Genomic DNA, 14,991 nt, shown 5'->3' on the forward strand with positions numbered 1-14,991 from the left:
TAGGGAGAAAGAAAGGGGGAGGGGAGCACCAGAGGGAGATGGAGAACAGGGGGTATATAAGGTGTTGTTCCTCCAACCTGAGTGTGGCTTCATCTTGACAGTAGACAAGATGACAGATAGACATATCAGAATGGGAATGGGACGTGGAATTAAAATGTGTGGCCACTGGGAGATCCTGCTTTCTCTGGCGGACAGAGCGTAGGTATTCAGTGAAATGGTCTCCCTGTCTGGTAGTTTAATTGTCTGCTGAAATATGCTCTTTGTAGATAGGTAAATGGTAGAAATAAGCATGGGCTGTTGAAAATGTGAAGAGAATAGGCAGCAGGGAGAAGTTAGGAAATGGAATTTCTCTAGGTGCAGTTACTGCTGAACTGGGTCCACTTTCCAGGGTCTCTTAGAAATAATTAAATACTAAATTAGCTTAAAATAATTAAAGTAGAATTTACTATTGTATCAGGTTTATGTAGGGTAACCCTGGCAAGATTGTCCGAATGCACCATTACAGTGAGTCCTTATCAATTCAAATGTTGGAATGTCAGCGATTCTCTTCAGAACCATCTGCCATGGCTAGCGTGGCTCTCTATAGTAAATTTACAAACTTAACAGCAATGTGATTAAATTCATCCTCTGATATGTCTTTTGCATTACTTAATGGCTTCACTAAATGCAGAAAGCTCACCAGAACAAACCTCAATTACACTCAAAGAAAGTTTCTCAATAGAACTTCACAAAGTTAGATGGTAGCGGTTCTTAGAAGGTGCTCTAATTGATTTGCTCATGATTAAATGAAATAAGAACATTGCCAAATAAGAAACTGCAAGACAACAAAAAATTATACAATATTTACAAAATGTCTTCAATAATAATTAAATAGCCTTTGGTGCTTTTCTGGAGCATTTTCCAATATCTAAGAAGTTGTAAGGACAGGTGACCAACGCCTTGGTCAATGAATTGGTCTTAACAAGCATCTTAAAGGAGCGTAAAGAGGTAGAGGTCAAGATGTTGAGAGAGAAGTTCAAAAAATTAGGCAACTGAAGAGATGGCAGTGGTGGAGCAGTGAAAATCGAGGACATGACGGAAGTAACAAGGTATCATAGAAACATGCAGCACAGAAGTAGGGTCTTCACCCACCTTCTCCATACTGAGCATCAAAGACCCAACAAGAACAACTAAGGATTGACAACTAAATGGTGGCTTAGTTTCTGAAGACCACACACTTTGAATGGGTACAAAACAAAATCTCTAGAACATAGAACAGTACAACACAGTTACAGGCCTTTTGGTCCAGGAGGTTGTGCCAGACTTTTAATCTACTCCAAGATTAATCTAACTCTTCCCTCCGACATATCCCTCCAGCTTTCTTTCACCCATGAGTCTATCTAAGGGTGTTTTTAAATGGCCCTCTTGTATTGGCCTCTACCACCACTTCTGGCAGTGTGTTCCCTGTACTCACCACTCTCTGCATAGAACACCCACCCTATGCTTTCCTCCAATCACGTTAAAAGTGTGTCTTTTTGTATTAGCCATTGTACTCAGAAAATTTGATGACTGTCCACTCTACCTATGCTTCTTATCATCTTGTACACCTCCGTCAAGTCACCTCTCATCTTCCGTTGCTCCAAAGAGAAAAGTTCTAGCACGCTGAGCCTTGCGTCATAAGACATGCTCATTCATCCAGGTAGCTTCTGGCAACTCGTCACTTCAGTCTCTCTAAACCTTCCACATCATTCCTATATCAAATTTCAAAGTAAATTCGAGGTAAATAATGACCAGAACTGAACGCAATTCTCCAAGTGAAATCTAACTGGAGTTTTGTAGCCTCATCCCCTGATATTTTAAACAACCTTTATGTACGCTTTGAGGCATGTAACATCACTCCAACCATGAAAGCTACCCACCTCCCAGGTGAGCAGCCACTGTCTGTAACAAGAGCAGATGTAAGAAGGACTCTGCAGAGAGTCAAGCGCCCCTTGGGCGGCTGGGCCAGACAACATCCCAGGCCAAGTACTCAGGAAGTGTGCATACCATCTCACTGATGACTTCACACTCACTTTCAGCACTTCACTTATCCAGGCTCCTATCCCCACATGCTTCATGGTCACTATTGTCCCTGTACCAAAGAACACTAAACCTTCAGAACTAAATGACTACCACCCGGTGGCACTGACAACAATCAGCATGTAGTGCTTTGAACGGCTGGTAATAGCCATATCAAAAACTGCATTTCCGCCACACCGGACAGTCACCAATATGCCTTCCGACAGAATCTTTCATGGGGTCCCAGAACACGTTCTACACAATCACGAAAGCTCACCAATGTCTCTACTTTGTAAGGAGGCTGCAAAGATGAGATGAGAGAAGATCTTATAGAAACATATAGAATTATGAAAGAGGTAGATAAGATAGAGACAGGAAAGTTATTTCCACTGGTAGGTGAGACTAGAACTAGAGGACATACCCTCAAGATTCAGGGGAGTAAATTTAAGACAGAGATGAGGAGGAACTGCTTTTCCCAGAGGGTGGTGAATCTGTGGAATTCTCTGTCCAATGAAGCTGTGGAAGCTACCTCAGTAAATATATTTAAGACGTGGAATAGATTTTTGCTTAGTAGGGGAATTAAGGTTTATGGGGAAAAGGCAGGTAGGTGGAGATGAGTCCATGGTTAGATCAGCCATGATCTTATTGAATGTTGGAGCTGTCTCAATGGGCCAGATGGCCTACTCCGGCTCCTGTTTCTTATGTTCTTATGTAAAGAGCTGGACTATGTACAGCTATACTTAGGTCCTTCTGTAGGAGAGCATCCTAACATACTGCAGAGTATGGGAACTTCACAGCAGCAGACAGGAAGGCTCCAGAACAGGTAGTGAAAACTGCCCAACACATCACTGGCACCAGCCATCAAGGATGTATATACAGAAAGGTGCCGCCAGAAAAAGTTCAGCAATATCATGAAGGATCCCACCCACCCTGCTCATGGACTCTTTATCCCACTACGTAGCACCTATGCAAGGACCACCAGTCTCAAAAACAGTTACTTTCTCCAAGCAGTAAGGCTGATCCACACCTCCACCCACAAACCCCCACCACAACCACTACTTTATCATTTCCTGTCAGAGCCACCTTAATGTACAGACACTCCTGTACCTAATGTCACCTTATGGATATACAAACAATCAATCTTTGTATATAAGCTATCTTATGTATTTATTTTTTATTATTGTGTTCTTTATCAATCATATTTTTTGTGCTGCATCCATTTGGGGATTTCATTCTCCTTTACACTTTTGTACTGGAAATGACATGAATCAATCTTTATTCTTGAATCTACAGCTGCAGCATTACCTTGCAGAGCTTGAACTCAACCCCCCCCCCCCCCCCCAATTAACGAAAGAACACCTTATTTACCACCCTGTCAATTTTTGCAGCAACTTTAAGGAACAGTGGACTTGGACTCCAAGATCCCTATGTTTCAACACACCGCTAAGAAACATGCATTCTTTGCACTGTACCGCTAAGTGTGACCTACTAAAGTGAATCACTTCACACTTTTCTGTATTGAATTCCACCTGCCACCACTAATCCTACTTTTTTTTCTCCCTGTGTTTTCATAAACTCCTCCCATACTTTACCTCTCCCCAACATTCCAGAGACAATGTACAATAATGAATTAACCAACCAATCTTCACGTCTTTGGGATGAGGGAGGAAACCATAGCACCCAAACAGGGCAAATGTGCCATGGAGGAGCTTGTAATCAGTGGAAAGTGTGTGTGAACAGAAGTTATACTGATTGAGAGCTAATGATGTTTCCTCTCAGTGGAGAATTCTAGCTCCAGAAGGCATAGTTTCAGCAGGAGAGAAGGTGGAAATGAGATTTTCTTTTCTCTCTGATAGTCATGATTTCATAGGATACTCTACCCTGAGAGCAGCGAAGCCAAAACTTTGAAACTATTCAAGTCCAAAGTAGATTATTGGACTGAAAAGTTTCAAAACTGAATAGAGCCAAGAGTGTGTGGAGTAATCAAGTGGTGTTGGGGCCATAATTAGATCAGCCCTGACCTTAATGAATGGTAGTGCATCCTTGAGGGGCCATATGGCCTATTCTAGCTAACATTTCTTTGGCTCTTAAATAACAAATGCAAATTTGTTAAAATGACAGATTAACTTAAATATATGTTTTGTCACAAATATTTTTAGCTTTTTGAGTCATGGAATATTTTCCTTTGGTTGTATGCTTTATTTTGAACAACCTTAGCTTTTATAAATGTCAGCACTACCCTGTTTGTGGCATCTTTGAGGGTAAAGAAAGCCCATGGCAATTCCAACTGCTGGCTTCCATCTTACATTAGTGCCGCTAGGAATGTGAATGACTCTCTAATTTTATTTCATTCCTTGTAAAATTATGTTATTAGCCAAGGCAAATGCATAAATGAAAGCATAGCAAAAGGGAGTAATTAGATTCTAAACATTACCGCATCCATAAAAGCCTATAGCATTCACATTGACAGTAGACAACCTGTAAATGGTGAACTGTGGTTTTATGCTGCATGAGACAATTATTAACATAAGAAGATAGGAGCATAAGAAATAGAAGTAACAACAGGGCTTTCAGAAGGGTATATCTGATCCTTTACCTCAGCACCATTTTCAAATATGGACCCCCATATTCCTTGGAAATATAATGTTGTTGGTCAGGTACACGGGTAGGAAAGGTTTAAATATGAGCCAAATGCGGGTAGATGGGACTAGCTTAGGTGGGAATATTGCTTAGCAGGGACCATTTTGGCTGAAGGGCCTGTTCATGTGCTGTATGACTCTACTACTCTGATTTCCTTATTTTCTAAAAATCTATTGATCTCTGTTTTAAATACTTAATAACTAGATCTCCATAGCATTCATAGACAGAGCCAAAAGATTCACTGACTTCTGCATAAGGAACTTCCTCCCATCTGCATTTTGAATCATGCCTTTTTTGCTATGACTCGTATCCCTGGTTTGCAATACCACGTCCAGAGGGAACATCATCCCTGCGATTGCCTTGATAAGTCTTGGAGGAGTTTTGTATGCATCCCGACATGTTGAAGGAGAAACTAGATCTGGTTGCTTGTACGTTACCAGCATGAAACGAATGCTTAGATGATGTAGGCGGGTCTTAGAGACCAAGTTCTTAGCTCACTGAAAGTGGCCACACAAGTCGAGGAAGAAAGTAAAGAAAGCATGCTTGCCTACGTTGGTTGGGCTATTGAGTATGAGTCAGGAAGTCATGTTGTAGCTATATAAAACTTTGATTAGGTTGTACTTGGAGTATTGTGTGCAATTCTGGTCACTCAGCATCTGAGCTACAAGGAGAGATTGGACAAATTGTTTTATCTGAAGCATTGGATGCCAAGGAGAGGCCTGGTAGAAGCTTATAAGATTATGAGAGGCATAAATAGAGTGGGCAGTCAGCATCTTATTCCCAGGAAAGAAATGTGAAGTACTGGGCTACGTACATTTGAAATGAAAGGGGAAAAGTTTAAAGAAGATGTGCAGGAGAAGTTTTTATACAGAGTTGTAGGAAACTGGAATGGGGAGAATGGTGGCATGTAAGAGGCTGTTGAATAGACACATGAATATGCTGGAAGTAAAAGTATATGGATCTTGTAGAGATAGAAGAGAATTAGTTTAACTTACCATCGATGCAGATATCATGGAACAGTGGGCCCATTAATCTGATGTACTCTTCTATATGTTCGATGAATGCAATGCTAATCAAATTGTATGACCCAAAGACTGATAATGAGCGAGCCATTATTTCCGATATCCACTGCGGTCACCTAAAACGAATGTTAGTCTCCTTTGCGTGAAACAAAATCTTTCAATTCTGTTGGAGACAATTCCTTGGGACTGATAAGGTAGAGCTGAGATAGCTTGTACAAAAGAAGTGAGAGTGGGGGCAAGTTATGAGCTGCCAGATGATAGGTGGAACCAAGTGAGGAGAGATTGATTGGGTCATGTGGGGGAGGAAAGAGTAGAAATAGCAACAGACACTGGGAGGTGATAGGTGGAAGCATCAAAGAGCTGCAGATAATGGAATTCTATAGGATAGAAAGGTAGAGCAAGAAATCAAATAAGAGTAATCAGGAGAGCAGACGGGAGCAGTAGATCTAGTGTGAGCAGTGTGTGTGGAGATGCATACTCCATTCTCTATCTTCTGTCTTCAGAGGACACTAGTTCACAAGACTCTCATTGTGTCCTGCTGGTGGTATCACAGCATCATAGTATTAATCACTTCACATTCTGACTGCCAACTAGTCTATTGTCTCAGTAACAAAACTCACAGCAATTTACAATTACTTCAAATCTGATTTTCTTATATTGTGAAAGCTTGCAAATACAGTGTCCACCTGCGTCACTTATGTGTCAGAATAACCATTAAATAAAACTAGACTTGTTAAAATGTGATATTAATTTACTTGCTGTTGCCGATATGAAGTAATGCTTTTTCACGTTACTTCAAGTAATGAAAATGTGAAATATAACACAGTTTTTGAGGAAAAGCTGGACGTATTTTAAACCAAGAAAGCCTTTATCCTAATATTAAAGTCCCCAAAAAGAGGAGGTGAGTTAGAAGCCAGGGCACTTTATACACTAATGTGACAATATTGTTGCTAAACACAATAATGTCAGACAGCATAGATCTTTTGAATTGCCTCTTTGCTCTTGTGATTCTTTTCTTTCAAGGTTTTAATTTTTTTTCACGAATCTAAGGCACTGAAATATGTTGGATTGTTTCCCTTCGGAACGTATGAGGCCAAGCAAAGGAGCAGGCTTACTTGTAACTAAATATTTCTTGATTAAAATTTCAATGGCATAAATTATAGTTGACTTGGAGTGTGAAGTATGAGAAAAATTATCTCATCTTTTTCTCTTTCATTAACTAAATGATGAAACTTCAAGCCTCTGTTCCTCTGCTTCAAGCCAGAGAACACGCTCTCAAACGTAGCAAAAAACACAGCGGTTATTCTGAAGGATAATTATGGCTGGGTCCCTTAGGCCCTAGTACTAACTGGCTAGGGATACCAAACAGGCTATTAGCAATGATCTATACAGCAATGATCTCAATGCAAAGGCATTTAATACTTGATCCACTATAATGCCTTCTTGCATTTAAAGACGGTACATGTAGGAAGACTGATCTTTCAATCTTTTAAGCTAATCAAGTTCTATAATTAGAAGTAATCGAGTCTGCTTCCCCATTCTGGGAACGTGCTGGAGTTTCGTCAAACTCTGGAAAAGAATGGAATGGAGAAATGCAGATGTCCCAGACGATTCACAATACTCTCACAGGCTTTGATATTCCCCTGAGACACCGGTGTGGCCCTGTTGCATCATAATGTGAATAGATCAATGGGCAAATGTTCTCTTGTTGATAGAAAATGAAATACAAATCACTATAGTGGCCGTGCCAACCAAACTGAACCACATACTAAACCACCTCAGTCATTGCTTCAGTGGAGAAGAAGCAAAAAGACAAAATCTCTCTCCTGCACTTCTGTGGCTAATGGTCCATGACCATGCAGTCAATTCTTGGTTACACTATTATATACTGAAAAGGAGAAAATGACATCCTTTTACACAGAGAACAGCGTATTGTTAGGAGAGGTGGCGGAAGCAGATATGATGGCAACATTTAAGAGGTTTAGACAGGTGTATGAACAGGCAAGGTACAGAGGGATACAGACCTCGTGCAGGCAAATGTGTAGTTTAAATTAGTATCATGTTCAGCACAAGCACTATGAGCTGAAGGGCTATATTTAAAAGCATTTAGACAAAAATTCAGTAGGCAAGGTATGAGAGTATACAGTCCCAATGTGGACAAGTGAGATTAATGCAAATGGGCATAAAAGGCTGGCATTGACCGTATAGCCTATCTCAATGCTGTAGATCTCTGAATCTGAAATCCATGACTCCGAAGTCCCTTATTCCTGGAATTATTTTAACACTTCTCACATTTTCTGAAGTGCCACAAACCTTAGGAAGCATCTTTCCCAAAGTCTGGTGCCCAGAAATGAACATTATATTCCAGCTGTTTCAGAACCAGCCTTTTATAAAATTAATTGTGACTTCCTTCTCAGGTATTTCATGCTTCTACTTATAAAGGTCAGAATCCCTTGTGTGTGTATGTTTTTTTTAAACCATTTTCTCAGCTGACACTCCCTTTCAGCAAACTACTGTGCATATGCTCATAGATCTCTTTGTTAGATCCCTTTAGAATCGTTCATTTTAGTTCACGCTGTCACTTCAGCACATAATTTCTTCTCCTTCACAGGCAGTCCCTCAAAATCAAGGATGACCTGCTTCCAGGACAATGCTCTCAGGTGACTGATGAGGTCAATGGAGTAACTCTTGTACAGGTTGGGCGGAAGGTGCCTAATGGGATGAGAAGGCAGTTTGTCACCTGGTGCAGCCCCTTTGCCACACCCTCAGTGCCTCGTTCTGCATGTGATGTGTGGTCTGACAATTCATTACATCATCCCAAATGCTTGTTCTCCACTTGGAATGGTCATGGGCCAGATTCCCAGGAGTCAGTGGGGATAATGCATTTCTTGAAGGAGCACACTTTTTCCTCTATCTACTGGGTAATCAGTCTCCGTGACAGCACTCCGAATAGAATGTCAGCTGCAACGGTTTGGCTTAGAGTGTGTGCAAGGGATTGAGTGGAGTGTACTTATACTGACTGAATTGCCAGCGAGATGCTTGTGGTGTGTTCAGTGCTTGACATGGTACACATTTCTATTCAGCTGCTCAGGTTTCCTGTCACCCTACTCTGATGCATCACGGCTTGACCTGGCAACTATCACAGGAACTTGCAGAGAACATAGTCCAGTCTACCACACAAAACCAGATTCCCCTCCATTGACTTTGTCTACACCTCTCGCTGCCTTGTGAAAGCAGACAGCATAATCAAGGGCCCCTGCCACCGGGCTCGTTCTCTTTTGCCCTTCTCTCATCGAGCAGAAGATACAAAAACTTGAGAGCAGGTACCATCGGACTCGAGGGAAACTTCGATCCCACTGTTACAGGGTTGGACACTGAATGATGAGCTCTTGATCTCCTAATCTACCTTGTCGTGGCCCTTGCACTTTATTTGTCTAACTGCACTGCACTTTCTCTGTAATTGTAATGCATTCATACTACCTTGACATATTTATATACGGCATGATCTATCTAGATGATATGCAAACAAAATCTTTGCATTGTATCTCAATACATGCAGCAATAATAAACCCATACCAATATTCTCTTCAAAATATTATCTGCATCCTGAAATATCTTCTTTCAGCTGCATATAAACTCCAAATGCCATTTTGTGCCTAGTCGTATCCTCACGTGATCTTGTTGGAATAAAGGTCAGACTGCAAAGTCGAGAGGAGGCTGTGAAGGAGTCGTGAATGTGGGAGCCTGGCACTGCCATCTTCTGAATGCAGGCAAAGCAATAGCATCTGCTTCTCAGAGTTAGTAACAACCTCCAGTTTGCAGCCAACTTGCTTTCCCCTTTTTCACCAGACTCTGCAACTCGTGTGAAGGAAAGTGCAGCCCGAATGTGTTGATTTGCATGCTAATGGTGCTTGCTTGTAACACAGGGCAGGTGTAACGCAGAGCTGTATCTCATCAGGACAGTTCAAGCTGTGCAGTGTTGTTGGGTGATGCCATAATTTGACGCACACGACGCCAGGACCAGTGTCTCTTGGAGAACCTACTGCTTTCTCACAGATTAAAAACAGATGAGCTAGAGGAGATTTTTTTTTCTCTCTGAAGCAGCTTCTGTTCCTTTATTTTCAACTTCCCTTCACAAAGTGTATTAAATTCTCCCTCCTTGCCAGATGACAATTCACCACACAAAGAGTTAAGTATCCTTCCTAAAGAACAATGAATTGTAAACACAAGTGATTGTGCAGATGCTGGAAATCCAGAGCAAGACAGACAAAATGCTGGACGAACTCAGCAGGTCAGGCAACATCTATCGAAATGAATAAACAGTTGACGTTTCGGGCTGGAGCCCTTCTTCAGGACTGGAAAGGAAGGGAAAAGACATGAGAATAAAGAGGTGGGGGGAGGGGAAAGAGGACCAGCTAGAGAGTGATACGTGAAGCCAGGTGGGTGGGAAAGGTAAAGGGCTGGTGAGGAAGAAATCGGATAGGAGAGGAGAATGGATTAGGGGAGAAAGGGGAGAAAGGGAAGAAGGGGGGGACCAGGGGCAGTTGGTAGGCAGGTGAGGAGAAGCAGTAAGAGGCCAGAGTGAAGAATAGAAGAAGAGGGAAGGAAGGAAGAAGGAAAAAAATTACCAGAAGGAGAAATCAATGTTCATGCTTTCAGGTTGTGTTTGGTGGAAGGATCCCGCTGAAGGTGGTAAAAGTTGCAGAGAATGATGGGTTGGATGTGAAGGCTCCTGATGTGGTAGATGAGGAGAAGAGGAACTCTGTCCCTGTGAAGGCAGTGGGAAGATGGGGGGACGGAGATGCAGGTGAGGACAGCATCTATGGAGGAGGAAAGGAAGACCTGTTCTTAGAAGAAGGAGGACATCTCTGAATCAGTTGGATTATAAAAGACGTCGGTAGACATTTGTCTCCAGACATGGAGACAGAGTGATCAAAAAGGGGAGACAGAAATGGACCAAGTGAATTTAAGAGCAAGCTGTAAGTTGGAGACAATGAAGCAGCACCAATATTGTCATCAGTGTGGTACAGGAAGAGTTGGGGAGCATAACCAAGGAATGAATGAATTACTAGGAACAATGAATTGTGCTGGAATTGTAATTTCCTTTCCTATTTCACCCTAGATTTTTGCCTTTCTTTTAATCCTACACATCCTTAGTGTTCTGAATTCTGGGTTTTCCTCTCCAAACCTCATTTCCTTCAAGCTTCTCAAAACTTACCACTTCATCCAAACTTTGTTCTTCTCTGCTGCTACCTCCTTATGTGGCTGAAGATCAACTTAATGTTCTATGACAATGTCCAGAGTATTTTTCTTCATAAGGGGTAATATATCAATGTAACTTATTGTTGCTTTAGTTATTCAATTTATGTCCAATGTCAATAAGAAATTAACAGGATAGCTTCTTTGCTTTATTTATTTCCTGGTTATGAGACAACAGGAGGGATTATGTACAGTGTATAGCATTAGATAAGCAGCATTCACAAGAAAAACATAAACGAAACACAAATTGTACACACTTATAGAAGAAAGAACACAATTAGAACAGTAACAGTGCATTCTAGTGCAAAGTGATCAAAGTGCTGCAAAATTTGTAACACTTGGTTCAAGATCTGAATGGCTGAGGGGAAGTAACTAATCTTGAATTGGATCGTGTGGACCTTCAAACTTCTGTACCTCCTGCCTGCTGGTCGCTGCAAGAGATGGTATGGCCCATGTGGTGTTCTTTGTTGGTGGATGTTGCCTTCTTGAGGCAGTACTTCCAGTAGATATGACTGATCATGGCAGAGGATATGCCCATGACGCATTGAGCAGAGTCCACTGCTCTCTGCAGCTTCTTACATTCTTGTGCATTTGAACTGCTGTACCAGACATGATGTAGCAGTCAGGGTACTTTCAACAACAGTTCTGTAGAAATTTGTTGCAATGTTCAGTGACAATCTCCTAAGAGCATAAGGACTCTAGTACACCTTCCTTATGGTTGTATTTGTGTACTGGACCAAGGACAGGTCATCTGATGTGTTAATGCTGCTGACTCTTTCCATCAATGCAGACTGGTCCATGCTCACACTCCTTCTTGTTGAAGTATAAATACATTAAGAAGGATTTATATTTTAGTTTTAGGGCAAGTGGGATGAAAGGATGTAGGAAGAAAGTTGAAACAAGTTCCTGAGTTTGGATAAGCAGCCATGATTGTAATGAACGATGGAGTAGACTCAAAAGGCTCTTATTTTATGTTTCTACAACAAGCCATCATTCTATTGCTGAGTGAAAGTGGCGATTTGTGCTATTTTTTTTTTTCTGTAAGCTGAGAGATTTGGGACAGGCCATTTGATAATATTCACAACTCTTGCTGCTCTGTGCAAGTTAATTAATACAACGTGATGGCCCACAGTTCCAGTCCTCACAGAGAAACAAAATAGCCCAAGCATGAGCCGTACTAATGGATTTCTGTAACCAAAAGAGATTAGAGCATGTCACGTACTCCATCACAGCAAGAACTGAGCAAATTTAAACTACCTTCAGGAAGTTAAATTATTTACTTATAATTTAGCAATGCAATACTTTAATTTGCCAACAAATCAGTTTTAAATGCTGAGCGCAGCTTAATTCAATTACATTCAATGGTTTTATCCTTGCTTTTGGGTAATAAATTGTTGGATTCCAATGCAAGAAAAACTCACAAAGTGTATTAATGGTTAATGAAGTGCAATTGATGGGGTTGTTCATTTATAACCAGGAAGGGCTCTATGGAACACGGTGGGAATATATTCAAGGTATGGCAAATTCATAGTTAACACATCAGCTACATAAGTATATATCATAGGCAGCTTACTATCAACCATCATTTTTAGTAACTGTTTATGCTTTTACTTTGATTGTTTTGAAACGTAAATCAGGGCAGAACAGTGGCACAGTTGATGGAACTGCCTCTGCACAGCTTCAGCAACTCAGGTTCAATATTGACTTTTGGCGCTGTTTGTGTAGAGTTTGCATGCTCTCCTTGTGACCACCTAGGTTTCCTTTGATGCTCCAGCTACCTCCCACATCCTAAAGATGTTCAGGTTGGTGAGTTAATTGGCTACTGTAAAGTTTCCCCACACATGTAGATGAATGATAGAAGCTAGAGCAACTTGATGGGAATATGGAGAGAATAAAATTGACCAGTATGAATGGGTGCTTGATGATTGGTGTTTACTCAATGGGCCAGAGGATCTGTTTACAGAATATGACTGTGTTTCCATGCACAATGACTATTACAGTGGCAAAAACATCCATTTATATATCTCACTGAGTATAAAAAAATCCAAAGGCATTCCACACAATATTTAATAGATGGAGAGATTTATGGAGGGAATACAATGTACCTTTACAGGATGAGCATTGTCCCATGGGCTAAATGTTCAGAAACAGTCAAGTGTGAGCTAGCATCTACTCATTTCTCTATGACATCTACTGGAAAACTCGGAGATAGTTATGTAACTTGAGATGGGAATCCAGATCAAAGCATTCAATGTCAGTGAGCCTCCTCCACCAGTCTTGCTCAATTGTAGCGTGCAGAATAGCTGCTTGGATCGTGTAAATTTGATCATGCAACTCCATTGTTTGTGTGTTGGACATGGAAATGTGCCATCATTCCTGAGTTGTCAATGTCTTTTGTATTTTTCAGATTTGATGCCATAGGATCTTGAAGCCCAAATGAATAAGACAGAAAATCATTTGCATCATCTGGATTTATCTTAAAAATATCATGTACATCTCTGAACTCAACTTGAAGCATTATGTCAAGCTACAAATTGTTTTAATAAAGTGTACTGGGGAACTATTTTTCTACCATTCCATTTCGAATGCTTCAAGTTCAAGTTCCGGTTCAACTTTAATTATCATCAACCCTACATGAGTACCTATGAATACAGCCAAAGGAAACAGACTTCACTGGAGCCAAGATGCAAAACATAGTCATAACACAGTACAAGGCATGTATAGCACATATAAGATATCAGTAAAACATACAGTCACAGTAAAAATATATATTATAACCCATATCCCTGAGTGACATGTCCTATAAATTCGTGGTGTTTGGGTGCAATTGGCAAGAGCAAGCAGTTCTTAGCATTCTGCAGACAAGTGTAAACATGCACGCACACACATAATCCATCTTGTCATTCCACTGATTAAACACTGGAAGGCTGCAATAACAGAAGGGGCCAGCCTCCAGCCCAGCATGGATGCCGCTCTGCACCGTGTCTGGCGTCTCCTCTCCTGGACTGGTGCAACAGGCAAGCCCGACATTTGAGGCCTAGACCTCGATATGACTGAGGCCACGCAGCTCCCATGCTGCCTGTCTCACCAACGAACAAGGGAAACAGGCTAGCAGCATTTTATATTATCAATGTCTAACAAGGTCTTCAGATCGCAAGAGAAACATCCAAGAACATCTAAGACAATAACGTGCTGTTAGACAGCCAACCGCCTTTGTGCATGGTGTCCGGTGCGACTTGCAGCAGGCAGTGATATGGTCTGCACCAAGTCCAACTCCTCTGCCAAAAAGCAGCTCACTGATGGAGAAGACCTGCAGTGCCTGAAGTTCTTAATGTCCAGCTTTGTCCTGTGATTGTAAAAAAGATGATTAAAAAAGACAGAAACACCTTCAGTTAGCCTCTGAGAGGCCACTGCATCCAAACGTGCCACCATCTTCCCATCAAGATTGGAAATTTGTCAGTCAATGTAGCTGATTGGGTGATACACTCAAAGAGCTATTACCAGAGAAGGTGATGATGAACTACTTGGTTGAGCCTTCTGATACATGTTGGGTGGGGAGTTCTTGGATTTAGGTCCCATGATGAGGAATGAAAAGCGGTGTATTTTCAAGTCAGAACAATGTGCAACCTGCTGCCCATTTCATTTTAAAGTAACATTAGTCTCTGCTGTCCGGCTGGTGGTATAGTGGAATCAGCTTTGGTTTTATTTCCATTTTGCCATAGCAAGCATCACATTTAGTAGTCAGCTGCCTCACCTGCTCCCATAATCCGGTATCAATCCGAACATCTGGTGCTGATGTGTGTCGTTTGCATCTTTTTCTTGTGACTTATTTCAAGTACTCATTCCCTCCTGCAGCCTGAAGACATGTAAGTGGGTAAATTGGCTGCTGTAAATTGCTCCCACTGTGTAGGTGAGTGCAAGAATCTGTGGGAAGGTGATAGGAATGCAAGAAGAATAACATGGGATTAGTGTAGAATTGACATTATCAACGTTTAATCATCAGCATGGACACAATGGCCTGTTGCTGTACAGA

At 41.3% G+C, this 14,991-nt stretch overlaps 1 protein-coding gene across 1 annotated transcript in view; it reads left to right on the top strand.

The window, feature by feature from the left end:
- ofcc1 (orofacial cleft 1 candidate 1) overlaps positions 1-13,597 on the top strand; it is a 254,122-nt gene extending 240,525 nt beyond the window's left edge. Inside the window, exon 11 of the mRNA XM_073050909.1 lies at positions 13,366-13,597. Within this exon, the coding sequence (XP_072907010.1) occupies positions 13,366-13,387 (22 nt within the window). The 3' untranslated portion in view covers positions 13,388-13,597. The remainder of the gene's footprint in view (positions 1-13,365) is intronic.
- Positions 13,598-14,991: the final 1,394 nt, after the last annotated feature.

The sequence above is a fragment of the Hemitrygon akajei genome, chromosome 1 (assembly GCF_048418815.1).
Source record: "Hemitrygon akajei chromosome 1, sHemAka1.3, whole genome shotgun sequence".
Taxonomy (NCBI): Eukaryota; Metazoa; Chordata; class Chondrichthyes; order Myliobatiformes; family Dasyatidae; genus Hemitrygon; species Hemitrygon akajei.